Here is a 27,339-nt window from a genome sequence, read left to right as displayed (position 1 = left end):
TGGAGCCAAGTTAACCTTCTCAAACCAATTAGTTGATAACATGTTGAGTGAGTAAGGCCCGTCATTAGAAATAAACCGTTTCAGCACATTAGACACGAATGTAAATGCTAATTTCACTCCATCACGATAACAGACACAACCAGGGACTTTCTTTTCAACAAAAGCGTAGAGAATGAAACGTGACGTAGGGACCGTCTCACCGTAGGCCTCTTCGATGAGAGCACAGTATGGGTTAATGCCTCCTCCCCTCTTGGCCTCCAGCTCTCCCAGTCGCAGGATGTTCTCTAGACCATTTAGAGCCACTTGGACTATTTTGGAGTCCATCAACGTGAGCAAGTCGCACAGAGGTTTTATACAGCCAAGTTCCACTAGATGCCTGCAGAGGGCGGTACAAGCACAGAACAAAAATGAGACTCTTAACCAAAATAATAGGGATGCAAAGCCTCCGTCTAAAACATTTAAAACATATAAACTTTAAGCGTACATGGCGTCTTTTGAAACTAAATCTAAATTTAGATCTAAATCTAATTCAAGATATTAAGAAATATACAGACAAATAGTTTATTTACTAGTATTTGCTGTATGCTATATGTGGCTCTAAAGCTTTAATGGATTTTTAATAAATAAAGTATGAAGTCTGAGGGTTTAAAGGAAACCTCTATGTCACAAACCTATGTGAGAATAAACAAAATTTAAGATGTAATGTTTGTTTTTTTTGTTTAAAGGTGCTTTGGTCTCACCTTATCTGCTCTCCAGAGCCCCCAGAGGTGGCGTTGGTAATAGCCCACGCTGCCTCCTTCCTTGTGCGAAACTCTGCTACTTGCAGAATACTGATGAGAGGCGGCATCAGCTCTGCATCCATCACCATCTGTGGACGAGAGAGATAACGTGTCAGGGCTTCTGAAAGTAGACATTTTAAACTTTAAATTAAAAACGTATAAAGTAATCTCACCTGTATTTGTGCTCGGTTCCCTGCGGTGATGTTGGAGATCGTCCAGCACGCTTCCTTCTTAATAGACTCCTTGGGGCTGCTCAGAAGGTGAAGTAAGGACTGCAGCGCTGAACAGTTCAGAATCACCTGAAAGTGGTGGAAATTACACGCCGTCAGAACGCTCACATTTCTCCAGCACAGACATCAACGCTCAGACGGAGCGGACGCCGCCGTCACCTGTGTCTGCAGATCGTCTCCAGTGACTATGTTTCCCACGGCTCTCAGTGCAGGAGAAACCACCTTATAATCAGAGTGCCTGAAGGATAGCAGAATAGCAGCATGTCATCATTTTTATTTTATTTTTTTGGTGAATTCACAGAAACAAAGCGGTACATCTTCCATAAATCCTGATATCGTTAAAAGGTGTATCTCAGTAATTGTGGTTCCAGGACGCTCAGGTTGCTTCATTAGTGGCTTTTAGCTCGTCTGCATTGTTGAATCTCGGGTTTCGTCTTCCTCTCAGGAATGTTTCTCTACGGGGTTCAGGTTAGAGAAGCTTGCTGGTCCATCAAGCACAGCGATACTGGTGATTAAAGCAGGCAGCGTGAGCAGATGCCAAGTCCTGCTGGCAAATTTAAAACGGCATTTTCATAAAGCGTGAAATGTAAGGAAGCATGAAATGCTCTAAACCATCTTGGTGGATGGAAGTACTGACTTTGGACCAGAGCCTCTGGGATAAATTTGCTCCCAAAATCATCACCAACTGAGGAAACCTAATAGAGAAACTCAAGAAACTTGAAGTTCTTGCCTCTCTACTCTTCTTTCAGAACTCTATGACCTTGATTAGGAAATGCAATGCTGAATTGACTTTGGGTCTGAACAGAGGACCGTGGACCACCAAGCAACAGTCCAGAACTTTTTCTCCACATCCAGGTGAGACATTTTACCTGGTTTAAAGGTGGCTTGACACAACGTTAACACAATGCCTGTATACGTCTGTGTGGTAGTTCTGGAAGCTCTGATTAGAGAGATATAGTTCATGGCCTTGTGAATCTTCCAAAACTCTGTAACACTAACTATATATATATATATATATATATATATATATATATATATATATATATATATATATATATATATATATATATATATATATATATATATATATATATATATATATATATAGTAACCATAATTAAGAGTTTGAAAGAAATTTAAATATCATGAGACGTCAAGATTTGCCTTATTTTGAAAAACCAACATGGCCTGCTGCTTCCTGCCTGGCTAGTACCACGCAGTCCGGTGTTGCCCACTGAGCGTCTTCCAAAAAGCGACTGGCAACAACGACTTTTAACGACTTTTTTGTTGTTGTAAGGGCGACTTTACCGAAAGCACCAGCCGTTCTGGAGTCTATACTGAGGCAGCAGAAAGAGCTGCCACAGGAGTTTCCACTTCCCTCAGCGCCGTCTCAGAGACACACAACAACCTTTGCCTCGTCACATGAATCTAATTTTTAAAGTAGTCTATTTTGTCTCTGAAACCGTTGCACTAAAATTGTAGAAGCCAATATGTGTAAAGTCTATATAAGACAGGAAATGATGTGTGTATAGGTGTGTGTTTCACCGGAAAAGGCAAATCGGTTTTGACCGCTTGGCCGGGAAACGCTGTCACCACACAGCTGGCCGTTTGTATGAACTTTTGTTTTATAAGCAAGCAAAAGTGGGAATAAACCGGCTTTTAACTGCAAGAACAGCATCTGGACATTCCCTGTTTACCATCTCAACCCGGCAAATACGCGCGTCAACCATAAGATTCCGGTTTAAAAACACTCCCGTGGCTTTAAGCGTTAGCTTAGCCCCTAAAAAAAAAATTCCCTGAATTTGATTAAATAACTTATTCACCTCGTTCACTTTGTGCGGCTGTCTTTTTGGTACAGTTTGTTTTATATACTGCGAATTCAGGCATCGTAATAAAATTCAAGAATCGTTTTATTAAAAGGTAATTTTTAGTTCCAAACATTGAATCACTATTTTAATAATTTTTTTTGTCATGGCAAAAGCTCTCCTACAGCCTGGGTCACAAATGTATGAACAAATAAGATAAGATATGTTTTATTGATCTCACATTGGAGAAATTCACATGTCACATCGGCTCAGTAATCAGTAATCATAGGAAGAAGGAGTCAAGTAGGACGAGGTGCATCATATATATATATATATACACAGTGTGTCCTCGTTATACCATGGATCAAAAGGAGTAGATAAGTAAAAGAAAATAAAGAAATACTGAAAGAAATAAGGCAGAGGATGTCTTCTGTACATACACTGTGGCTTATACGCATGTGTATTGAAATATATTCGGGTGAAGTAGCAGCAGAAGTCACTTCTTTCAGGATTATTGCACAGTGTATTAAATAGAATATGCATACTAGATTACGACATCATCACCCCCCCACACCCCAAAAAAAAAAAAAAGAAGCACCACCACCTAGAGGAAACCCTGAACGACTTACATCAGCAGTTCGACCAGCCTCCGACAGACTCCTGAGTCGATAACAGCCTGGATCTTGTCGTTGGGCCCATCAGAAAGGTAGGACAGCGCCCAGCATGCGTCAGCTAGGATGTCGGTGTCGTTGACAAACAGCAGCCAGGAAAGCACGCTGAGACACGGGGACACCTGCGAGGAAACACGGGCTTTACCTTCAGCTAGAAGAACACTTTTTGCCTTTGGGATACGAGAGGCAACAAAGCACGTGACCTTGAGAGGCGAGCATCGCTGCACCTCAGCTAAAAAAGAGATGTGGGCAGTTGCCATAGTGACGGGTTTACCCTGGCAAATTACCTTAGCGAAGTCTGGGGGTGGGTTCTTTCCTCTGCACAGGTTTGAGAGCGCCCACACCGCGTTCCTCATCATCGTTAGACGGTTCTGCTTGGCCAATAGTCTGCGAGCGGCATTTCAAAGACCAAACTGGTGAAGTCGCTGTTTAATTTTAATTTAAGAGATGAACATGTAACACCGAGGAGCTACTTACTGCAGCAGAGAAGGCAGAATGTTACAGTCTATAACAAAGTCTCTGCATTCTGTGCTGTCGCCTGCGATGTTGCCCAAGGCCCATACTGCCTGAGGGGGGAAAGCAGTGAATCGAGTTAGATGGTAAACCAAATAGAAATTACATTTTGGAAGTAGATTTCTGACAGCTTAATGGAAACATTCATCTGAAGAAGAAGAAATACCAGAGAGAAGCCGGCGGTAATAAGAAATGTCAGGAGCTCTTTCTGACCTGTTCCTGGACGTCCTCAAAGTCCGAGCAGAGCATCTCTATGAATATGGGAACGGCCCCGGCCTGGATAACAACCCGCGTTTGATGGGATGTACCTGAAGCAATGTTGGTCAGGACCCATGCTGCCTCGAACTACGACAAAAACAGAAAACGTGAAAAATGGCAGGCCACGGTGGGTTTTTGTAAGCCGTTTAGACGGGACCAGAGGGAAAACACACGGGAAGCGAGGTTCCTACACAATCCAGGACTTTTCTCAATCTCGTTATTTTTAAGTTTAAACGCAAAACATTCACAATTAACGTATGGCAGATATTTCTACAGTAGTAACATTTTAATTAAAAACACAGAAAATAATGCAGGAAGGATCTTAGGAAGAAGGAAAGGAAGGTAGGGATGATAAATTGATGGATGGACAGAACTTTTATCAATTTAGAAATAAAGTCTGGAAATGCAAACCTTTTCAATTTTTTTTCTCTCCATACTCATCAAGACATGGGAAACACTTCAATTCTAGATTTTTCCATAATGCATAGGAACCCTGTAGCAGCATCTTTAGCTCATTTTCCACACTTGCACCATTTGAGCTGAACGACGGGCAAACGTACCTGCAATGTGCAGTTTTCTCTCCTCTTCAGAAATTCAACAAAACGCTCCACCACCCCTGAAGTAGCAATCACTTCATCAATGGGTGGGTTCGGTTCTGTGGGAGACACATACAGTCTAAATTAAATGTTACCATTAGCTTTCTTTGTCTAATGTACATGTCAGACAACATCTACATGTCATGGGTTCAGATCGCTGTAAAGACACAACACGGTAATTCTCCAAGAGAAGCAGAGCCAACTTTGTGCTCTTGAGAATAAAAGCTGCCACGACCACAAAGAGCGATGCATTCATGAGAAAAACTTCCAGCTTTGTTTTTTTTAGCGGCTGTACCTTTAGAAAGAAGTTTCCTAAAGCGCTGGGTGCCTATTAGCTGCTGCTCTGGAGAACTGGAGAAGATCATCTGAATCATGTCTTCAGAGATGACCCCACCCTGAAAAACAATTTGTTTGCATCTGATTTCATCCAAGTTTCTTGCATTTTTTTTTTTTTTTTTTTTACATTTATGGAGGAGCAGGATAATTGTATAAATGTTTACCCACCATGTGAGGGTCCAGGTTGTTCGCCTGCGATTCCAGGTAACCACTGTCCGCCATTCCATCCTCATCCAGGGTGCCATCATCCTCCACGGTGGCAACATTTCTCCTTTTAAAAAGCTGGAACACAAATTAGAAATGTAGATTTTTTTTCTATAATTTACCTTGAGGTTACATGAACATGAGGGGCATAAGTTAGAAGATTCATACTGCTCCGTCTTGAGCTCGGAACATTGTTTTCTAGCAGGACGACAATTTTAAAAACTTCTGCTTTGTTCACTAATGTTCTCCAACAAAACTCGGAGGCTAAAAAAGCCTCAAGGGTTTTATTCTAAATCCATTTACACAAAGGTGTTAAATAGTTTGGTGATTTCTGATGACAACTGATCGCACTGGATTTAATTCAGGGGTATCCGAGGAAAGAATGCTGAACAGAAATATAGAACGTAGTTTGTGTGGAAAACATTTTTCAAATCCAGGCATGGTTTCTGTTTCATTTTGCCTCTCTTGTGTTGGGCTCTCACAAAGCCTACCAGGTAAGGAAAATAGTTTTGCCGTTAAATGATGGATGAAAAATGTGATGAAAACATCATTACCGTTTAAACATTTCCCAGACCTTTTTCTTTGACATCGCACAATATCCAACCACACTCTGAGTTTTAGTGTCTTAACCACTAAATACATACATAAGAGAGAGTAAAAGTCCTTTCCTGAAATATAATATCCAATATAATATTGCATTGTCTCAGTCCCCTTCTATTGTGATACAGTGATATTGTGCGATATATTTTGCAGTTTCCATCACATCAAATCCCCTTAAACACATTGAAGTCTGTGGTTGCGATGAGAAACAGTTCATCAGGTACGACCACGTTAGGCGAAGCAGCGTCTCTCAGCTGTGCTAGACCAGGTTGACGGTGCACGACAGGCGACTTACTTGTTCATCCTTCTTCTGCTTGCGGAGCTGCAGGCCTTCCTCTTCCCTCCTCCTCCTCATCTCGTCTGTGTTGAGAGACTTGTTCTTGTAGCTCTTGAGTCTTGCATTGTCCTTACCCTGACTCATGGTGCAGCCTGACAAAACACAAGTTTCTGTCATTAGCACGAGCTCAGATCGGCCTTTATGTGCCCTTTTTTGCCGCGGTTCAACACTCCAATCCACGCGTGACCTGGCTGCCGCGTACCGCTTCGTACCAAAACGTGCGTCGGTTTCCAGCCACTGAGGGCTTATTTAACGGATTTGACCACCAAGAGTTGTCTCCTGTTTCCTATACACAGTATACTTTAAGGACGCATTATTGAATATTAATATCTACTGGCAGGGGCTTGCTTATTTCATAACAGTCATCCGGCCCAAACAGGATTTAGAACAGAGATGGAAAAAATAACACACACAAAAGCGAGTTATATCTGATTTTTGTGCATTTTTATCATCTTTTGTCTGATCAAAAATACTTTGGCTCCCTGCAGAGAAATCTAAACAGATAAGGTTTAAGCACATTGTTGCAAAATGGTTCCTTGACAGTACAACACTTCGACAGAAGAGACGAAACGGCAACGTGTGGTTACAAAATGTGCAAACTCAAAACCCGAAGAAACCCTGCACATATGACAACCGGTGTTTGTTTTTTTTTTTAGTTTTGTTTTTTTTGGTACTCAGCATTCAACATTGTAAGTCGTATATATTGCAGCACATTGATTTTAGCACGACTGCTCACATTCAAGTCAACTGAACACAGAGTTGGGCTCGAAATGATTCATTCATCCCCTGGAGGATTAAGATTTAAAAACGGTACCTTCATGTAACCAAGACTTTTGCATTTAGTCTGAAATGACTCAGCCGCCTCCTAAAACGATAATAAACCAAGCGTTGAAGGAGTATCATTTTGAGACTTTTGATTTGAACATTTTGACAATAAAAAAAAAAATGGCACGTTGAAAATGTGTTATACCCTTAAATGGAAAAGCCTTTATTAGCATTAGTGAGAATCATTTAGCCTTTCCTCACAAGTCTGTTGAACCCTTCAGCTTTTGGGGGGGCCAGCTCCAAGTCTTCAAACATCACCCTAATCCTAAGCTTACGGTACAGACAGATTCCTCCAAGGTTCTGGCCGGGACACTCTAAAGCTTTAACTTTAACACTAAATCTTCCAGGGGCAAAAAATAACTTGGAGCTTAATTGCATCCAAACAATCTCTTACAACACAGCTGGGACTATGTACAGCTCTTCCTTGTCCTCCCCAGCAGCCTCTCCACTGCTAAACACCATTAGCTCCTGGCTTTCTACCGCTGTTTAACTGTATGGAGTTACATGGCTGCACTGTTGAAGGCTAATACCTAGCTTGTGCAAGCATGCTTGGCGATAAAAAGCTTTACAGGTCAGTGTAATTTGATTTAGAGCCTTTTGTGTATCTGTAGAGATGTAACAGACCCCCTTCATAAATACATGCCTGCATCGCAGTATTTATATGCTTCCCACCCCCCGAGGTGGGCTGCTGTGACAGCTGTCAGCCCCAGCAGAGGAATCCCGACCAACACTGCAGCCTCAGCAGCTTTTGATCTTAAAGCAGCCACTAAAGTAGATCATTCCCCTAAACAAATATTGCCCAACCACTGACATTTCCAGATACGCTGCTAGCACAGGGTTAGCTTTCAGTGGGTCTGCACAGCCCAGCTACCGGCTAGCTCAAGCTTAACTCGCCGGTGAAAGTCTGTCTTTCAGACATTTACACGGGTGAAAAAGCCCGGCCTGGAGGTCGAATAATGGCCCCACTCGGTCAGGTTGGTTATGTCACAGCCAGCGTTGGCCGCATTCATCACCCGAAGCTAACAGCCGAGCTGCGGCTAACTGGACGTTAGCTCAACGCGAAAACCCATCTCAGCACACCGGACAAGCTAATGTTCCCAAACGCTCCTGACCGGAACTATTACACCTTCCCCCAAACACTCTGTGGGAACCACAACAAAGCTCAAAATAGAGAGATTTCCCCGGTTCTGACCTGTCAGATCGGGCTCGTAATCCCCTGTATTCGTTAGGCCACCGTTGAACAGCCGTCGCCGGTATGTCAGTCGGTGCGCATGCGCGATACACAGGCACCTACGCAGAGCGGCTCCGCCGCGCCAACACGGCGCTTTTAATTTGTAAACAAAGAGGCCGCGCACCTCTGCGGCCAGACTGCTGAGCTAAATACGTGTCATAAATGTTTCTGGTGGTCTCAGAGCTTGGTAACCTTGTTCTTTTAATCTGTCGCGGGTGAGGAGGCTGTTCAGGCGCTTTAAGGCACGCTTTCAACTTCAAGCGTATATGAGCCCACCTGTGACAGCTTAGGTTTGCCTGACTGTGACGTGACTCTTTAATGTTACAGCATTTTGATGTTTCTTTTTGATGAATGACATGGACCACCTGGGCAGCCACACAGACACAACACAAACTGAAAAACGAAACTAACAGGAAACAACAACAGAGACACAGAGGCACAAAGTTGTATGGCCTATATATACCATTGTAGTGACTTTCATTTTTTTTGCAACACTATTTGTGTTTATCCCTAAGATTACACCTTGGCCTCAACTCTAACCCCAAAAATGGTTGTCCTCCTTAAGGGGTGTGCGATGTGAACTTAAATTATTATCCCATTATATTGTGGCGCTATTGTGCCAACAATAGAAATTACACTACTTACAGTTTTTTTTTTGTTGTTGTTTTGTTTTTTGTATTTAGGTGTGGCTAATGCTAAGGCTGTGACCGCAAATCACACCAACCATAGCCTGTTAAACACAAATACTGCTCTTCAAAAACATGCAAATTCGAAATAGGCTTCATCAGTACATCACATAACATAGACAAGTGTGAGTTTTATCAATAAACTGCACAAAAATTAAGCATTTAATCATATTTCTGAATTTATGGGCATTCATTGAGTCTCTCAACGAACCAACAGTGGGGATAACAACTATAATAACATTCCCAACAACAAGCAGTTTTCAGGGTTTTCAGACATCATTAATCAGAATTTGAGATTATTCCAAGCATGATGAGAAATATTCCCTTGATAACAGTGAATATAACAGTAAAAGCCCTTTCTCCACATTGTGCTTTGGCCCCACTGGAATATTTTATAGTATTGCCCAAATAAGAACTCATTTAGAGTAGCCTTGTTGTTATATCTGATAAGCACAAAACATGCAAAGATAAAATATAAACATAAAAAACAGATGAATATGAAATATACATAGTATGAAAAAATATAAGTATTTACTCCATTTAAATAATTTGAAATATATCATGCTTTGCTATAATGTTTATATCGATAAAACAACACTAATACTACTACTACTACTACTACTACTACTACTACTACTACTACTACTAATAATAATAATAATAATAATAATAATAATAATAATAATAATAATAATAACACCAAGAACAACCACTACCAACAACAACACCAACAATAATAATAATAATAGGTCCAAGCCAGCTCTGTTACCATATCTCTTGGTGTATGTGTGACCTACAGAAACCCAGTGAGGGCTGGCTTGACTTCAGTTTTCAGTCGTGGGAGTGCGAAACACACTCTGTCTCTCACGTCTGTGACAAGATGATGATCAAGAAAAGAAAGGAAAGGAATAGATTCAATATCCTTAATATGCGTAAAGTCAGAAACCTGTGGCTGTATGCTGCTGGCTGGGCTCATTGTGGCTGCGGATGTGAAGACAGAGCAGCCTTGTCCATGTCATCCATGGAAGGAGGAGGACTGGGATTCACAGGCTCAGGTGTTGTGTCTATGACATCCAGAGGAAGAGCAGGTGAAGCGATCGCTTCTATTCGACTGTTTTTAGCAAAGGTTCCTTCCAGATTTAACTGTTTAAAAGTCCGCTTATTAATTTTAGCTGGCTTCACAGGAGAGTCACATTTAGCTCGTGGAAAAGGCAGCAGCCACTAAATAAACAAAAGTCATCTAACCAGTAAAATTTAGATGTAGGACGCCCAACCGCACAGACGCACACCTATGTACCTACTGAGCGCTTTGACAAAAAAGAACATTTATTTTATTCCAAATCGTGATATTAATATAGGGAGAAAAATTAATAAAAGTCAAAAGTTAAAATGGAAAAATATATCCAAAGGTACGCACAGTGCATACAGGTGCAGGCGTCCCTGGCGTCAGTCATCCTGCCAGCTGTCAAACGCGACAGCCACGTGGGCAGGCGCGCTGATGACCTGCGTTTGAACTACTGCCAAAAACAGGTGCAGTCTACAAAGTTCGGAAAGAACAATTGATATGTGATTTAATCAATTGTTTTGGATTAAGAGCCTCGTAAAAATATATATATATATATATATAAAGTGAATTAAACATGCTGTTGATAATATTTTAGGAACCCTAAAAATATGGATTCCCTAATGAGTTTTAGACCAAACTTTTCTGTAGCAGCGTAAATAAACACCTGCCCTCCATCGCAGGAAACATTGTTGCAGCATGACTTTTTCAGGCGTCTATAAAAATGCCCCGGTGCCATCTAACTCAAACTTCCATCCATCCATCTTTTGATCCGCTTAATCCATCAGATTTAAAAAAAAAAAAAAAAAAAAAAAAAAAAAAAATGACCAGCTTCGATATGTGGCACGACTACCTGAACCTGGGCAGGCTCGTGCAGGGCGACCGGCGCACCGTGGAGCTCCAAGACACGGAGGGTCCCAGCGAGAGGACGCCCGTCCAGCAGACGCCCCACACCCAGGCGTCACTCGCTGGGAACACAGGGACGAGCCCATCGGAGACCAGATGCCCATCAGAGACCAGATGCCCATCAGAGACCAGATGGACCCACAGTCTGTCGGACATCAGATGCGGCGGCGGCGGCGGCGGCGGCGGCGGCGGCGAGGTCACCACGCACATCTGCCTCTTGTGCCGGCAGAACGGGGAGTCTCCGAGGGTGTACCGGTCCCACCAACTCAGATCGGACGACGGTAGGGTGACGTGCCCCATCCTGCGGAGCTACACCTGCCCCATCTGCGGGGCCAGCGGGGACCGCGCTCACACACGCAGGTACTGTCCGAAGGGGAAGCTGCAGGAGCCGGCGACGCGGGTACCGGAGTTCAAGTTCTGGTGATTGATGATGATGGACTCCGATGAGCTTTACTGGAACAGTTATGGGTTTTTTTATATATAAAAAAGATGTTAAAGACATGTTTTAAGTCTGAAAGCCTGGGGGGGGAGGGGGAGTGGTTTATTTTGTGTTTGTTTGTTTACAGTGACAAAAAATCAGTTGTTTCTAAAGGAGTCACCAAAACAAAATAAACAGTTTCCCAAAGTTGAAGTTCTCCGAGTGCTCTTTGTGTATAAAAGTATCAGAAGTCTGTCCCTGTGTGCTTATTTTTTTGTAACATTGTATTTGGTTGAGTTAATTGGTTCACTCATTCGTGATTCATTCATTAGATAAAAGTGCTTATATTTTTGTAACATTGTATTTGGTTGAGTAAATTGGTTCACTCATTCGTGATTCATTCATTAGATAAAAGTGCTTATTTTTTTGTAACATTGTATTTGGTTGAGTAAATTGGTTCACTCATTCGTGATTCATTCATTAGATAAAAGAAACGTTCACTATAAAAGTTGGATCGGGGCCATACATAGATGATCTATTAGAGTTTCATAACGTGTCACTGCGGTTTCATAAGAGATCAATCTGAAACTGTTTTTTTTATAACGAAATGTTATAAACCTGTCCTGTTGTATAAACACCTTATCAGCAACCCAGACAACACAGAGTTGCAGGAGCTTGGATTTAATGCCACATCAGCAAAAAAATGGCTGCATGGCGGCAACATAATAGACGAGGTGCATTGTACACAAGCAAACAGATACATAGATTTTGAATCTTAAAAAATACAATAAGGAAATATAAATAAATAGATTATAAATTAGAATATGCAATATACACCGCATATTTTCACACGCACAAATATGCACTCACTGTAGCTGCTTAATGAATACTGATGGAGAGAACTACAGGGCATGAAAATGAAATGATATAAATGAAACACATGCCACACATGTAGGCACCAAGGTCCTACATGTGTGGCAGCGTGATGGAGCAGGCAGAAGGAGATGTCCGGGGATGGGGAGGAATGACTGGGGAGCAACATGCCCTCCCTGGAAGCAAAGCATAAGTGTTTACAACATGCTAATGGTTGCACTTGTTCTTTTCTGATTATGATATATTTACACTGTCTCAGGTGCTGATGTCCATTTGCACACATTTGTTCTACTCTGGGTGTTGCTTGTACAGTCATGCATATTGCATATTTTTCTCACACAGTTGCTGTATTTCCTCTGTTTAACTTGAATGTTTTGTTTCTAAATATGCCATAGTATCAACAATTGTGTAATATTTACTCTGTTTTTTTGTTTATTTCTACTTTTACTTTTGACATTATGATAAGTTAATTCTATGTTACTTTAGCTTTTTTTTAATTTTTTACTTATTTAGTATATAACCATGTTTATCATTTGTTTTTCTCACAGTCATGGCCGTATTTCCCCATTGTGGGACAATAATGGTATTTCTTATCTTATTAATACAATTTGATTCCATTTCCATTTCCCCTTCACTGGGATAACACTCAGAGAAGGATGCAAGTACCCGGTACGATCCCCAGCGCCTGCACTCTGGGTCCCTGAGCAAGACACTTAACCCCAGAACGCTTCCCGGACGCCGCACATGGCAGCCCACTGCTCCCCAAGGGTGATGGGTTAAAAGCAGAGAACAAATTTTGTTGTAATGTATGTTCAAATGTATGTTTCAATGACAATAAAGATGATATTACTATTAATATAAAAAGTTTTAGGTCTTATTGAGTTTAAAATAGTGTTGTGCATTTTCAATGCATGCAAACAAAGCTGCACATGATTAAATGAACAACTACATAACTAGCCAAATAAATAAATGTATATATATATATATATATATATATATATATATATATATATATATATATGCGTTTGGGTCACAAATAGCAGTAAGAAAAAAAAGAGAATTGTGTTACTTGAGAGGATTTTATTTTGAAGGTCAACTTGCGGGTGACGTCACTTTCTACTGTTATGTATGCTCTTCCTGGTTACTCAGAGGAAACCCCCACACACTATTCATGATTTAAGACTTATACACGACGTTGAAGCATTGTTGGAGCGACGTCTATTCATCGCTTGTCAAATGAAGCAGCAGAGAGTAAAATATAGTAAAATAAAAAAAACGAAATTACAGATGTATTTCAAGCATGAGGGTTCTGACACTGCTGGGGCTATTCTATTTATCAGGAGCACCAACTTACTGATGATTCGGGGTATTAATTCCACAAAACATAGTTATTCAACACATTATTACATAATTTTGGTCCGATGAGTGGACGGTTTCCGCCCGTCCACTCATCGGACTGTCAGCTCTTTTCTTAGAAGGACGATGATGCCTTTGTTCCGCTCAGCGTTTCGTAACTGGAGCTCGGGTTCATTAAAACGGAGACACCTCATTGGCCAATCCTAACAGAGCAATGCAGGGATTGGTTAAGAAAACTTACACAAATATATCATTTGAGTCATAAATACTATGTTATCCAACATAGTAAAGGGGGCAAAGTCTTCCTGTTTATGAATTACTGAACGGGAGCCAGCTCAGGTGGCAGCTTGTGTTTTTTTTTTTTTTTTATCAATTCAAGTTGTGATCTATAAAGGTGTGACTCGACTCTGGTGTTGTAAGTTTCAAACGTGCACGTGCTGAAAGGTCAGGAAGTCAACGTCACAGGAGTATTGCTGTTACACAACGAGATCTTTTAAATGAAACGCACATCCCTGTTTTTTTTACCACTCTGTGGAGAACAGGCATCCAGGAGCACGTAGCTATTTTACTCCAAGGTTTCTGGCGCTGACAGAGTGCTGTCACATCTACATCCTTTCTCTCTTTGCTTTCTAGACGGGTTGATTTGTAGTTGTAGTGTGTTCGTAGGTAAGTCGCTGCGTCAAGAATGGCAAAACACAACATCGGTCTTCTGATCGCCATGGCGGCAGCACTGATCATCTTCATCATCACCATGGCGTTCTCTGCTCTGGCAGCAGCAGGAAGCTGTAAGTTTTATTATAGCGATTTAGATTAAGATACTTAACAATTGGATCACAGATATTCATTGACACATGAATAAGCTCCTGTTTGATAAAATGGTTAAAAAAAAATCAATACTATCTCTAAGAAGATATAAAAGAAAACGTATTACACAAATCTTGAAAAAAGGCATGAATAAGCTATTCCAATTGTTATAATTTCAGTGTTTCTATTTCTAAATTGATTTTCTTTTTCCATTTCTGTCTTTTTTTCCTTGTTTTCTGAATTCCGCCCCCGCAGCCCCATTTTTGTACGACACCGGCAATATTTCCGCTCAGTTTGTCATCCAGATCACGCCATCAGGTTGGACCTTCACCATCTGGACCATCATTTACATCTTTCTGGCTCTGGTGATGGCGTACGCCATTTCTGGTATCTTCAGAAAGTAAGGAAGAAAAAAAATAAGATTGAGTTTTTTTAATTTCAGTGAAACACTGAAAAGCAGTATTGAGCTTGATGATTTCTCTCTGATTGCTCTCTGCAGGAATGCTTACGGTTATGTCTACTGCAGCCCTGCTGTTCTACCTTATGGCTTTTATGCGTTCTGGTGCTTGAATCTGGTCCTAAACATCTCGTGGTTGTTCCTGTGGGACAGAATGTAAGATGTCAACTTTGATTTTTTTATCCATATGATTTATTTTCAGTATTTTTTTTTTTTCAAAAAGGTTATTCAGACATTAAGACGGTGTTACATGTCATATTTATTGTACTTGATTAAAAGTGTCCCAAATAACAATAACAGTGCCTTGCTGGCATATCAAATGGATTCAGAGGATGTCTCAGCTATTCGGGGATCAGATTGCATCAGCAAGAAGTCAGTTTCTAAATATAAGTTTTCAAACATATACAGCAAATAATCCACATTCACTATTAACTGTTAGTTCAATAAAATTATGTCGACAAAGCATTTTGTCATGCGCATTTTATAATGTATAAAGTCTGGTTCTTCTGAGTTTCTTTTTGTTGCTTGTATTATTATTATTTATTTATTTTGCTAAAATTATCTTTGCAAACTCATAACTAATAAAGATCTAGAAGCTATTTTATTTTTTATTCGCTAGCATTGTCACATCCCACCCTGCAAACTATACGTTTTGTTACATACAGATGCCACTAGTGATTAACCTCTTTCTCAAAGGTGTCTAAAATATTTGTCATGGGAAAGTTTCATCTATTTTATCGACAGGTTTGCAGACTAAAAGTGTAGAACAGGGGACAGGCTGTCTGCATGCAGCTCACTAATAAATCAGACCTTTGTCAAGGAGAGAAACAGTAGAATTACAAGCAAAGGGAAAGCGGTTGTCTCTGGTTTGACTGTACAGAGTTTTTATTCTGATTGCCGATTTCTTTTAAAGGTTCATGCCTGCTGCTCTTGCTTTCCTCATCCTAATCGCACTGACGAACTATGCTGTGATATTCTTCTCCTGCTACGGTCTGAGCCAATATGGAGCCTGGCTTAATAAATACCACAGAGTAGACCTGTGGCTCCACCGTGTGTTGGTTAGTTATTCAGCTCAGCTCTTTGCCTTCTCAACCGTGGTCTCAGATTTTGTCTTAATCGGTTCTTCTGTCTGTATTGCAGATTCAGAATGGGATTGCCATATATGCCACATGGACAACCATAGCATCTCTTGTTAACCTCACCATCGTGCTAGTGTACGACGCCAACGTATCCAATACAGATGGCGCCACCATTTCCCTTTCCATTTTGACTGTAGCGGTGGTTGCGTGGTATGTACACATCAGACCAAAAAAAATTAAATCCTTTGCTTTGTTTGACTGAAAAATCAAAACCTGGAGATGATGTCTTGGCTCGTTTGTCATCTCAGGTTTGTCCTGGAAAACTTTGTCCTCGACAAACACGTGAGGTTCATCCTCACCATCTACCCGGTGGTGATTTGGGCACTGACGGGCGTCTTCACGGAAAACTACAACGCTGCCGATCCCACTCGCAATAACATCTTCATTGGTACGCAAAAAAATCTGTGCAGATCTCCGTCACCAACACTCCTATAACTTTTAGTTTTACTTGCGTAAGGACATGCATTTATGAGGTGGTAAAGAGAGGACGTATTATATATTAAATTTCAGGGTTTTACGATTTTAGTACGTTATAAAAAACGAATCATCTGATCCCAACCCTGCCTTGAAAGTTAGACATGAATTTATAAATACACTTTCGGATAATACATGTGCATGATATTTGTCAGCAGGTGGCACTGGAACAAAAATATTTATTACATGTAGCAAGCACAGTGGTGGCAGGGTAATGATTTGGGCAGGAGCGCTTGACTAAGACAACACCAAAAATGCTAACACATCCATACGATTTAAAATCATACATATCAACAACAAACCAAACCAACATAGAACCACCATTCAACTCTGACAAAGAATGGACCGTTGCACTTTTCATTAAGAACTCAGTTCAGTATTAAAAATGTATTTTTTATCGGTTTGATGGGATATTCTATTCATAAATGTTGTGTGTTAATTTTTTATAAGCAAGAAAAATAATTGTTATTAACAGAAAAAGGGGCTTTAAAAATCTGTCCCTGAGCAATTAATATATATATATATATATATATATATATATATATATATATATATATATATATATATATATATATATATATATTTATTTATTATGTGTTTGCCTTAGGAAATTTCCATTTAAAAAACATGTTCTTTGCTTGCAACAATAATGGAAAAAAATTAATTCCATAGTTTTACACCCAGCATGGCCCAGATGATTATATTTAGTTTTCTTTAACCTGTCTTGAGTGAAATGAAGAAAACCTGTCTAAATGTAATTTGTAATAAAAAAAACGGTATCTTTTCTCTGCTACAGCTGCACTGCTGGGCATCGCATGTTTCCTGTTTGTCGCACGGATACTCCTGTTCACCTGGAGGCAAATCAAAATGCCGCTCTACAAAGACGTAAACCCTGATGACATGTCACCGATGGATATTGCAGAGAAGCAGAAAAAGATGTTTAGGTGAACGTCTTGGTTGTGAATGTGTGTGAGAGGCCTTGATTTTTATCACAGATGTAATTTATGACCCTGGTGAGATATTCCTGAACATCCTTTCTATATGTCCTGATAAGTTTATAACAGGTTGTCCTGGAAAGACTGCTGACTCGTGATAAAGCCTATGAACGTACATGATAAACAGTTGTCGACATGCTCCAATGTCCCTGGATGGACAAGACACGTGTGTGCCGTTTTTGTTTGTTTGTTTGTTTGTTTGTTTTTTTGTTTTTTATAGAAATGTTTTGCCTTTTAAACATATTAAAAGTTTCCATGGTATTGTTTGCTTTTTGTTATCAAATTTTGACTTTTTTGGATCATCTTGCTTTTCTATTATAAAAAAATAAATACTTGTTGCTCAATATATATTCTGGATTATTCATTTGTACAATGACAACGATGTCAAGATCAGGAGTGTATTACATATCCCTGCAGGGAAATTAGCAATTAAAATTATCTTTAAAGAAGACAAAATCAAGACAAGAAATATGCTACAACACAGGAAATACATAATTAAAGTACAAAAGTTTTAATACTATGTAAAGAAGCACCTTATTACTTTATTTTTATTGTAGGAACCAAAACTTTTTAATAAGCTTTTGTTTATTTATTTTTTTACTTTTTAGTAGTAGTTTTAAGTAGGGGTGTCCCGATACGAGGTTTTTCCAGACCGAGTACAAGTACTTTAGTTTAAAACTTGCCGATTCCAAGTACCGATACTGAGTACTTAATAAATTTGTACTTGTAGATCACAAATAACTTAACAATATCCCTGACCACTGAAAAAAAACTGACCATCAAGGATAATAAATTCGGTTACAGATTCAGTTATGTTCTCTCCTTCTTTTTCTTTTGGAGGGTCAGCAAACATCTTGGTGTATAGCACCACCACCTGGTATAGAGGGGTATATTGCCTTTGAGTTACAGCGTAGCCCAGCTCAGGAGGAAAATTGGTATCGGCTCAGAGTATCGAGTTGCTTTTACAAATACAAGTACTTGACGCTGGTATCGGACCCGAACCACCAGTGGCGGCTGGCCCATAGGGGGCGCTCGGGCGCTGCCCTCCCTAGATGTGGAGGGGAAAAGTCATAATATATATAGATTTTAAAAGTTTTTTTAATGTCAGTTTTTACTTAATAGTTCATGGCTACATGTAATAAGAGTTATTAAAACACTTCTACTAATTGACTCTATCAATTGACTCTCATTTAACAGTGCATTTCCACCAACAAAACGTATCATTTCTCTTCTTCTACACTTGTGGGGCTGTGACTCAAGGAGCCCTACAAGTGTAGCGAAATAACCAATCGTATACTGTTGCGAGGGAAGATTTATAAATATTTGGCCTATCAGCATCGCCAAAATGAATGGCTTTGGGGCTCCTGGAGTCGTAGCCCTCGCTGCACAGTGATAGGTGCACTTCACGCGTGACGTCACAAGCTACATCCGCGCTACATCCTGGTCACGGTGGTCGGCAAAAACAGTACTGTTTTCGCTTACCACCGTGACAAAACGGGTGAATTAGAGCGTACTTTTTTTGGAATCTAAACAATGCCTACGACTTCTTGTTCTCCCGGTTGCACACAGAGGCATTCCAAATCGTCGGATGTACGTTTCTTTCGTTTACCGGAAGGACGAAGAAAGACAAAAGAAATGGATAATTTGAATTAAAAGGATGCTGGCAGACAATCCCAATCGACTGTGGTAGCCATCATACCATGACAGAATTTGCAGTCTACACTTCATCATCGGTAAATACAACTTAATTTTGCACTAGTCATTGTTCTACTTAAATCATTATATAAATAAAAAAGTAGGATATATATTTAGGTCAAGACGTAATAATATATGTACTTGTACAATGTATGCAAACCCTCTGGCATGAGTCTGTGAAAAGGATTAATAAGACAAAAACACCAAAATAATCCTTTGTGAACAATGTTTTTTTATTAATTAAGTGCTTATTGTGGAATCGTAGTCATTTCCTGACTTTTAATTTAAATGAATGTACTGGGTTAGGCAGGGGAATCTATTGGTCAGCCCCACCAAGATTTTTTTTTACCAGCCACCACTGTGAACCACCACTAGTTTTAAGTAATAATAATGAACTACTTAGTGGTAACCCTAAACTCAGTGGGTGCGCATCCCAGTCTTTACCTGTGTGATAATCTGTAGGACCTCCAAAATGTCTGACCATCCCTGGATTGCAGGACATGCAGGAAACCTCAGCGTGGAGGCAAGCACCATTCTATACTACTTAATAAATCTAGTTGTTCCCTGCTGCTTTCTACCCAAGCTCCTCCAAGCTCTCCCATACAGCATCCAGGATCCAGATAAACGGCCACCCAGATGATGTAACCCATGATGTAAGCTTTGTGGGCTCATATTAGCCAAGGAGCTCTCACGCTGCGTCACAACTAACTGGGTGCATCCAGGAAGACCTGTCATACATATATATGAGTATATTCTTTTAATAGAAATGAGTATTTATTGGAGTGCTCACATTTTTCTACATGACTATATCTATTAGATGAATAAATATTTTTTTGGATTCTAAAAGCCTCAGCTTGTAACAAAAAAAAAATCAGGCTTTTTTTTTTAAATAACCGAGGAATGAAAAGCTTCATTCCACGAACGTCTCTGTATTAATTTGGTATTACAACGATAAAAGAGGAGTACATCCTTTCTATCGCCGTGCGTAAAATCTTCCATGTGTCTTTTATCTGCTCTGTAATCTGGTTATATGAATTATCACATATGGGTGGGGGTGTTATCACTTTGCTGGAGTCAGCTTCACTCGGAGGGAAGCATTTATGAAACAAATGTTATCAAATGATACAACTTTGTACTGAGTTGCTGTGACCTTCACATCTGTAATGTAATGAAGAAAAAGCAACAGAAGCAAGCATTGTACGGATTATAGCAACAAGACAGAACAAAACCAGAAACACCTCAAACAGAAATGTCTCTGTTGTTTTCTGTCATATAATGTTAGCTATTTTACTTTGTTTTGGGAGAAAGACAATGTGTGTTTGAGTTTCACGAAATATCAAACGGTAAAATCAAGCTATCCCTTGTCTAAAGGGAAACTGGCCAAAACATTCCTCGCAGTGAGTGCAGCAACAATGCAAACACTATGACTGATATAAGAAGAACAGACTTATTTGTTGAGTGACTTCATGTGATAAACAAAAAAATTACAAGCATAGCTTGTAAATTTTTTAGTTATGTCTGTTAAGAATAAAAAATAAAAAGAAGCAGGATCAGTAATTAAAAAGCACCACGATTTTAATAAGGAAGATATGTACAATATCTATATATAGACTATATGTATGTGTGTGTGTGCACATCTTCTATTAATACTTGGACCTTGTGTAGCAAGCTGAATGTGCATATAAGATAAGAGCTTCACGTGACCTTCAGGTGGGTCATAAATGTTCATCTTACCTAACTTTAAAGCCTCTATATAAGCGGCCGATCCACACTCTGCTCCGCGTTTACTCTGTCTCTCAACATCGGTGACTTGCTGAGCAAACAAGGTATGTAATAGTTTAACTCCCTGTATCCTATACATATGTGGACTCTGCTTCGTGTCCCGCTGCCAGCGTTTTATTGACTTGCACAATATGCTGGGTGAGGTAGCAACACGTGACCATAGTCGTTTCAGAACCTAAATTTAAATATTTGCTTATAATCAAAAATTCAAAAGGAAGATTTGAGATTTTTTTTTTAATAATAGTACTCTTGAATCTTAAAAATGCTTTCTTCTCTCTCTGTTTGTCAATAAATGCAGCAGCCCACAATGGGAAAGCACAACTATGGGCGTCTTGCTGCCATAATCGTAGCTGTTGCTGCCTTCGCAATAAGCCTGGTGTTCAATGGGCTGTCTGTGGTTGGAGTCGGTGAGTTGAACCACAGCTTTTCTGTGAAGCTTGTTTTACTGTAGCGGGAAGACTTGTACTTTCCCCCCCGCAGGAAAACAAAAACAAATCTCAGTTTAGCACGTCCATTTCTCGTGAGGTTGAATCAGCAGGTGCAGTTTTTCCTCTCCTTTCCAGGTCCCTACACAACAACTACAGCCAATGTGTCGGCTGTGTTTGACACGGAGCTCACTCCTTCGGGATGGACCTTCAACATCTGGAGCGTCATCTACATCTGGCTGGCGGCGATGATCGCCTACATTGTTTCCGGTGTTTGTCGAACGAAGTGGGGACATTCTGTGTGCATTTTTGCATTGGAAAATAGAATAATGTGTTCAAACAGTGGCTCCGCAATGCTGAAGTAAACTGATTGGAAGACTTTCCCGCTTGTTTTGTCCCGCAGCAAAGGCTACGGATACGTCTACTGCAGCCCTGCAGTGTTGCCGTATGGATTCTTCATCAGCTGGTGTCTCAACCAGGGATTTAATATTTCTTGGCTTCTTGTTTGGGACAGAGGGTAAGAGCTGATTTTGTAACAACTAAGCCCATATTAGCTCAATGTTGACATGCTTTACAGCAAATTTATGAAAAAAAAAAAAGCAAGCAGTTTCAGTGTTTAAGTTTGCGTTTTCTGTTTAAAGGCTGATGATTCCTGCACTCATTTTCCTCATCCTGATCATCTGCACAAACTATTCCATGGTTGGTTTCATCTGTCACGGGCTTCACATTTACGGACCCTGGCTGAATGAGAACAGCAAAAAAGATCTTTGGCTCATTCGTGTGTTGGTAAGCACTAGTTATTCAGAGCCAGCCCAAGAAATAACTCCATCAGGGGACTCCCAAGACCATTAGAACCGTCACTAAAATCAGGTTTACAAATAATCGCGAAACGCACAACTATCGTTCAGATCAAAAGAGCATTCTGATTAATAACATTACTTCTCTGCTAGGTTAGCATAGACATCTGAGCACTGAAATTAAGTATAACATTTAAATAAAACATATACAGTTGAAACAAAGCAGCAATCAGGCTTAAATTGGAGGCAAACAGACTTTCGCTCAGTTTAAATAACTATCTAGGAGTCTTTTTGTCTTCACTCGCATTTGAGCAACCTGCTTGTTGCTGTTCTTGGAGACCCATCCTCCTAGACGCATTCCAAGTCAGATGCAAATCAACGACCCACCCGTCATTAGAGGACAATTGCCTCTAACGACTGAGGCTATTGGTCTGGGTCACTAGATAACTGAGAATTTACACATGCATGTTGAAACTAAACATTTGCACATTCTGAACAAAATAAATTCTCTCACTGTACGAGATTAAATCAGACTTAAACTTTCCTTTTTCAGATCCGTTAGGATTTCCTTAATGCCAGGGTATTGAGTTTGATCTATATTTTAGGTTTTCTTTCAACTGTGTACAACTTCTTCCTTGCTGCCTTTCATCCATTGTCAAAATGCAGCTCAATTCACTGGGATAATTAACCCCTCTTACTGGCTTCAGCCAGCATCTTCACATGGTCTCTGGCTTTGCCTCTGGGGTTGATACAGATATTTTCTACAGAAACATGTATATCTCTTCAGGAAACAGACAAGAAAAAAAACAGACAAACGTGCCACCTTTAGGCTTCTTTTACAAGTCTCTTTTAATTTCCTCACGATGTCACCAAAAAAAAAAAAGCCAACGTGTTTGCGATGTTGCCATAAAAATTTCCTTAGGTGAGCCTCCATTTAACTCATGTGCTGTTAATAGTCATATCAGTCTCAGTGTATGTAAAGTACAGAATATGAAAAAGCAACAGAACATTCTAATGTCATGTTTCGGTTTGTGGTTGTTAGTGGACCAAAGTATCCAAGCATCCGGGAGTTGCATGTGGAATAGGTGGTGATTTATTGAAAATAGATAGTTTCACTTAGAGACCGGCAGATAACACGGAGAACAGGAACACGACTGAACAGAGACCAAAAACGGGTTGCATAAGGGATTACCTGACAGCTAGATAGGGCTGAGCTGACAAAATATTTAAGAGAGAAGATGGCAGGAGTAGCAGGTGAAGCAAATTACACAGGTGAGATCAGTTGAGGGCGTTTAAATGGGAGAAAAAAAAAAAAACCCATCTGGCATTCACCAGTTGGAAATAATAGTCCCCACTGACTCTAAAATCATCTAAAGTTTGAGTCCTGTTTAATGTCAGACAGTGAGAATAAAGTTTAGTGCATCTTTTCATTCATGCTACGCAACATTTGGTTTCAGCTGTACTTTGTATGACACGTGAGTTGGAAGCAACACGGATTTGGTTGTACAATCAGTTCACATATTATGTTGTCTTCTAATTTAATTGGCCTATTATCTATTGTACACTAAAGTTTCTGTGATCCTCAAACATTCCAGCATTTATTATAAATAATATTAGCTGAGCTGTGGTGAATGATGGTATGATTGAAGGTCCCCATCCACGCTTGGGCTGGCTCTGGTATAATCTCATTTGATTTTACAGAATTTAATTATAATAAAAAAGTCAAAACAAACATTTCTGAGATCGTTAAAACTGCTTCTGCAGGTTCTGAATGGTGTGATGATATACACCTCATGGACAACCATTGCAACGCTCCTCAACCTGACAATCGTGCTGAGATATGAAGCCAACATGTCCTCGGCAGACTCAGCCACCCTCTCATATTCTCTTTTGACTGTGGTGCTGCTCGCATGGTGAGTGGGATTTAATTGCAAAAAAAATCGGCATTTTAAGAAGAAAAAAGTTTGGCAGGAGCTTCCTAATCAATGCCTTTGTAGGTTTGTTGTGGAAAACTTCGTCCTGGACACGCATCTGCGGTACATTTTCATTCCCTACGTTGTGGTAATCTGGGCTCTGTCTGGAAACCTGGACAAGAATTATGACGCCTCCTCACCCAGCCGTAATGGCATCTTCATTGGTAAGAAAGGGGGGGAACTCCACGTTTTTATATGTAAATAATATACAAACGTCTGTAAAGCAAAGTTGTTTGAAGCAAATCTGGTGTAAGACTTAATTATTTGCAGTGGTGGTTTTTGATATGGGCTTAAGGTTGGTGTGAGGAAGCAGGAATGGGGTGGAGTCACTGAGCTATATTATGCACTGGAGTGCTAATCGCCAGCTGTTAGAACGAGTCGCTTTGAAGCCACCAGCCGCCATATTGGTACTCCCTATTTCCCCCCAGTAACTAGGGAATATGAGCGCTACAGCATTGAATAACGAGGATTTTCTCATGTTCAGGGGGGGCTTAAGACTTTTAAGATTGTCACAATTGCCATCTACTTTTAGTGTTATGTTCTAAAAACTTATCAAGTACTGAGAAAGTCATGTGTGAAATATTTAGCAATTTTATTCATTTATTATATATATATTATAATATATAATATATATATAATATAACTATATATAATATATATTTATATATAATTTCTATCTCTCTCTATTCTATGCATTTAATAATTTCTCTCTCTCTCTCTCTCTCTCTTCTCATCTCTCTTTTCTATCTATAAATATATAAATAACAATATACAAAAACATATTTACATATATGTATACATATATATACATATATACATATACACATACTTATATATACATATATATAAATTTAATATGAATAATATTTCAGCACCTAATTTCCTAGTAGTTAATAGTGTTAGTACATCCACTGACTGTAGAATTACCTGTGAAACGTTTTCACACAGCCAGAAAACTGCTTGTTGTTGCAACCAAATCCTATGGGATTCTGTGAGAGTAGGGAGTAGCAAGATGGTGGCCAGTGACTTCAGTTTTTCGGCAAAAATCAGAACTCCAGTGTATAATATAGCTCAGTGGGTGGAGTGCAGAAGCACCAGATAAAATGTGCTGAAACGTATCTGTCCGTTGCATCCTCATGATGTTTTCTAATTGCTGCTGAGAATAGGAAAACTAAGTTTTTTGAAAGTGACTGCATTCTTATCACACCCCAGAACCTCTGGCAATTTCCTGCATTCTACTTGGCGGGGGGGGGGGGGGGGGGGGGCAGAAGGAGTGGTATGTTCAGGGCACTTCTCATACAAGAACACCACCGATTGTTTGCAAACTAAGATGAATTGCTGGGTTCATCATTAACATTTGAGGGCAAAAATCCATGCATATAAAAATGTATAAAAAGCTCTGCCTAACAGATTGTCTTTTTTACAGCCATCCTGCTGTCTGTAGCCTGTGCGCTGTTCGCCATCCGGATTGTTTTAGTGGTTTGGAGACACTTGAAGCAGCCGCTCTATGAAAACAGCAATAACGAAGCCTTGGAATTATCAGAAATTGCTGGGAAGCAGAGAAAGATATTTCGCTGACATTTCTTGTGGAGTGTAACAAGCAGATAAAGCTGTTTTTTTTTCTATTTAAACTATATATTTTTGTGTACATCCTGGCACATTAACATGCACTTCTGTATAATTTTACTGCTATTCAGTCTTGACTGTCTGATGTATGAAACTATTATTGTTGTAAAAATCTAAAATCTAGACAAGACTTGGAAACACATGTGACTACACTGTACTGTATCAGTCTAGACAGGACATAGGTTGTAATTCATTATCTTTTAAACATTTGTATATTTAAAACATTTTCTCTGATGCCTTTTATTTTGTATTAAATTAAAAACCTACATTTCAAAACCAGTTTTTGTCATCTTTAGACATTTAGGATGTATAAAAATTTAACTACGATAATTTGCTCAGAGTGAAGAAAAAAACCCAGATTACATTATATGTAATTATTTGCGCATTACTTCTAAGTTGATTGTTGATTATCTGCACTGTTTTATTTGAAATTATGTCCAAAAAAAACCAAAACAGCGTAGCATAATCTCACACAGAAAATTGCGATAAATCCAAACAATAAATTGAGCATCATTATTCAGTTGGAGTAAAATCTAATATTAAGAAAAAAATTCTTACCAAAATCACCCATGCTGCAATCATTGAGCCAAATAAAGGACGATTCCGTAATTTACGGGAGAGTTGACAACCTACAGCTAACTGCACAGACATTGGAGGAAAACAACTGTCCTGTTGGGAAATTTTGACTTACTTTTCGCTTCTTTGTTGCGAATCTTCTAATGGATATTGTGTCTGGGGAGGGATCAGGGGCTGCAAACACGTCATACTAGTAAATTAAAGTTAAGTAGAGTCCTCCTGAATGTGTATTAAGCAGCCATTTAATGTGGCCCAGGGCTCATTTTAAGGCCATGTAAAAAAGGTTTTAAAAAGAATAAGCTGAAATGTCAGTGGGATTGACGTTACCTTTCCACGGAAGCATTTAACTGCCAGAGGTGATACATTAAGTTAAATTTAGGAGCAGTATTGCATTAAAACAAGTTATCTTGTAAGAACGAGGAAGTTTCTCATTAAAACGAGATAGTTAGGCTGTTTCAAGCTTCCCCAGTATGACTTTCAGGTGGAAGAAACTTCTCCCCTTTCTGCGGCACGCCTGAGAGTGTCCTTTAGGTGAGACACATCTTAGGATAAATAAAAGTTGAGTGTCTTGTTTGCATAACATCCAGGAGATTTTGAGATAAAACGAGCTTTCAAGGCCAGCATTGTGCTGCCTAAGTCAATGACAAGGAGATTGTTTTGTGTCAGGCTGACTGTGAATTTCTACCAGCCTTCAAGTCTTTGGTGGTGCTCTTCATGGCACTCACAAACAGCTGAATTTTAATTTGTTGGTCTTTAAAGGATAAACCTACTAGCAATTGCCTTAAAGGGAACATGTCATGCAAAATCCACTTTTTGGCCCGTAAATACTTTTTTTTTGTGTACTTGGAGTTTCTTGGAGAACAGAGAATTTGGTATTGGTAGATACCCAAATTCTGGTATCGGATCGGA

General features: G+C 39.7%; 4 protein-coding genes across 6 annotated transcripts in view; 3 read left to right on the top strand and 1 right to left on the bottom strand.

Moving 5' to 3' along the window:
• Positions 1 to 8,469, bottom strand: part of kpna1 (karyopherin alpha 1 (importin alpha 5)) — an 11,651-nt gene extending 3,182 nt beyond the window's left edge. The window contains exons 1-13 of the mRNA XM_036124923.1: positions 8,347 to 8,469; positions 6,288 to 6,421; positions 5,357 to 5,470; positions 5,148 to 5,247; positions 4,817 to 4,911; positions 4,212 to 4,343; positions 3,963 to 4,051; positions 3,773 to 3,872; positions 3,444 to 3,607; positions 1,169 to 1,247; positions 953 to 1,078; positions 741 to 868; positions 201 to 376 (exon numbers count right to left, since the gene is read on the bottom strand). Of these exons, the coding sequence (XP_035980816.1) occupies positions 201 to 376; positions 741 to 868; positions 953 to 1,078; positions 1,169 to 1,247; positions 3,444 to 3,607; positions 3,773 to 3,872; positions 3,963 to 4,051; positions 4,212 to 4,343; positions 4,817 to 4,911; positions 5,148 to 5,247; positions 5,357 to 5,470; positions 6,288 to 6,413 (1,429 nt within the window). The 5' untranslated portion in view covers positions 6,414 to 6,421; positions 8,347 to 8,469. The remainder of the gene's footprint in view (positions 1 to 200; positions 377 to 740; positions 869 to 952; positions 1,079 to 1,168; positions 1,248 to 3,443; positions 3,608 to 3,772; positions 3,873 to 3,962; positions 4,052 to 4,211; positions 4,344 to 4,816; positions 4,912 to 5,147; positions 5,248 to 5,356; positions 5,471 to 6,287; positions 6,422 to 8,346) is intronic.
• Positions 8,470 to 10,957: 2,488 nt separating this feature from the next.
• Positions 10,958 to 11,509, top strand: LOC105938413 (nanos homolog 2-like). The gene has a single exon (XM_012880139.3). It carries the CDS (start codon positions 10,958 to 10,960, stop codon positions 11,462 to 11,464), a length of 507 nt encoding a protein of 168 aa, XP_012735593.3. The 3' UTR covers positions 11,465 to 11,509.
• A 2,342-nt stretch (positions 11,510 to 13,851) lies between these two features.
• Positions 13,852 to 17,835, top strand: LOC105938417. 2 transcript variants are annotated; one of them, XR_004927499.1, is made up of 8 exons: positions 13,852 to 14,472; positions 14,747 to 14,891; positions 14,991 to 15,104; positions 15,862 to 16,006; positions 16,089 to 16,237; positions 16,336 to 16,475; positions 17,358 to 17,561; positions 17,592 to 17,835. XR_004927499.1 is itself a non-coding variant. In XM_012880144.3 (7 exons), the coding sequence occupies exons 1-7, from the start codon at positions 14,373 to 14,375 to the stop codon at positions 17,507 to 17,509; spliced, it is 945 nt and encodes a 314-aa protein (XP_012735598.2). In that variant the 5' UTR covers positions 13,852 to 14,372; the 3' UTR covers positions 17,510 to 17,835. The 2 variants fall into 2 exon arrangements, 1 of the variants encoding a protein (XP_012735598.2); XM_012880144.3 differs by having other exon boundaries at positions 17,358 to 17,835.
• Positions 17,836 to 21,033: 3,198 nt separating this feature from the next.
• LOC105938412 lies at positions 21,034 to 26,225 on the top strand. 2 transcript variants are annotated; one of them, XM_036125832.1, is made up of 8 exons: positions 21,034 to 21,077; positions 21,332 to 21,440; positions 21,597 to 21,744; positions 21,862 to 21,975; positions 22,100 to 22,244; positions 24,020 to 24,168; positions 24,253 to 24,392; positions 25,655 to 26,225. In XM_036125832.1, exons 2-8 carry the CDS (start codon positions 21,341 to 21,343, stop codon positions 25,804 to 25,806), a joined length of 948 nt encoding a protein of 315 aa, XP_035981725.1. In that variant the 5' UTR covers positions 21,034 to 21,077; positions 21,332 to 21,340; the 3' UTR covers positions 25,807 to 26,225. The 2 variants fall into 2 exon arrangements, with proteins under 2 accessions (XP_035981725.1, XP_021163038.2); XM_021307363.2 differs by lacking the exon at positions 21,034 to 21,077 and having other exon boundaries at positions 21,197 to 21,440.
• Positions 26,226 to 27,339: the final 1,114 nt, after the last annotated feature.

This window comes from Fundulus heteroclitus, chromosome 21 (assembly GCF_011125445.2).
Source record: "Fundulus heteroclitus isolate FHET01 chromosome 21, MU-UCD_Fhet_4.1, whole genome shotgun sequence".
Taxonomy (NCBI): domain Eukaryota; kingdom Metazoa; phylum Chordata; class Actinopteri; order Cyprinodontiformes; family Fundulidae; genus Fundulus; species Fundulus heteroclitus.
The sequence above is the reverse complement of the archived record's forward strand: the minus strand, read 5'-3'. Positions and strand labels throughout refer to the sequence as shown.

Bases quoted from the DNA above. Each gene is read 5' to 3' on its own strand.
- LOC105938417 (XM_012880144.3), top strand. From the start codon at position 14,373: ATGGCAAAACACAACATCGGTCTTCTGATCGCCATGGCGGCAGCACTG. The intron at 14,892-14,990 runs GTAAGGAAGAAA...TGCTCTCTGCAG, and splicing joins ATTTCTGGTATCTTCAGAAA to GAATGCTTACGGTTATGTCT. The intron at 16,007-16,088 runs GTTAGTTATTCA...TCTGTATTGCAG, and splicing joins TGTGGCTCCACCGTGTGTTG to ATTCAGAATGGGATTGCCAT.
- LOC105938412 (XM_021307363.2), top strand. From the start codon at position 21,326: ATGCAGCAGCCCACAATGGGAAAGCACAACTATGGGCGTCTTGCTGCC. The intron at 21,441-21,596 runs GTGAGTTGAACC...TCTCCTTTCCAG, and splicing joins GCTGTCTGTGGTTGGAGTCG to GTCCCTACACAACAACTACA. The intron at 24,169-24,252 runs GTGAGTGGGATT...ATGCCTTTGTAG, and splicing joins ACTGTGGTGCTGCTCGCATG to GTTTGTTGTGGAAAACTTCG.
- LOC105938413 (XM_012880139.3), top strand. From the start codon at position 10,958: ATGACCAGCTTCGATATGTGGCACGACTACCTGAACCTGGGCAGGCTC.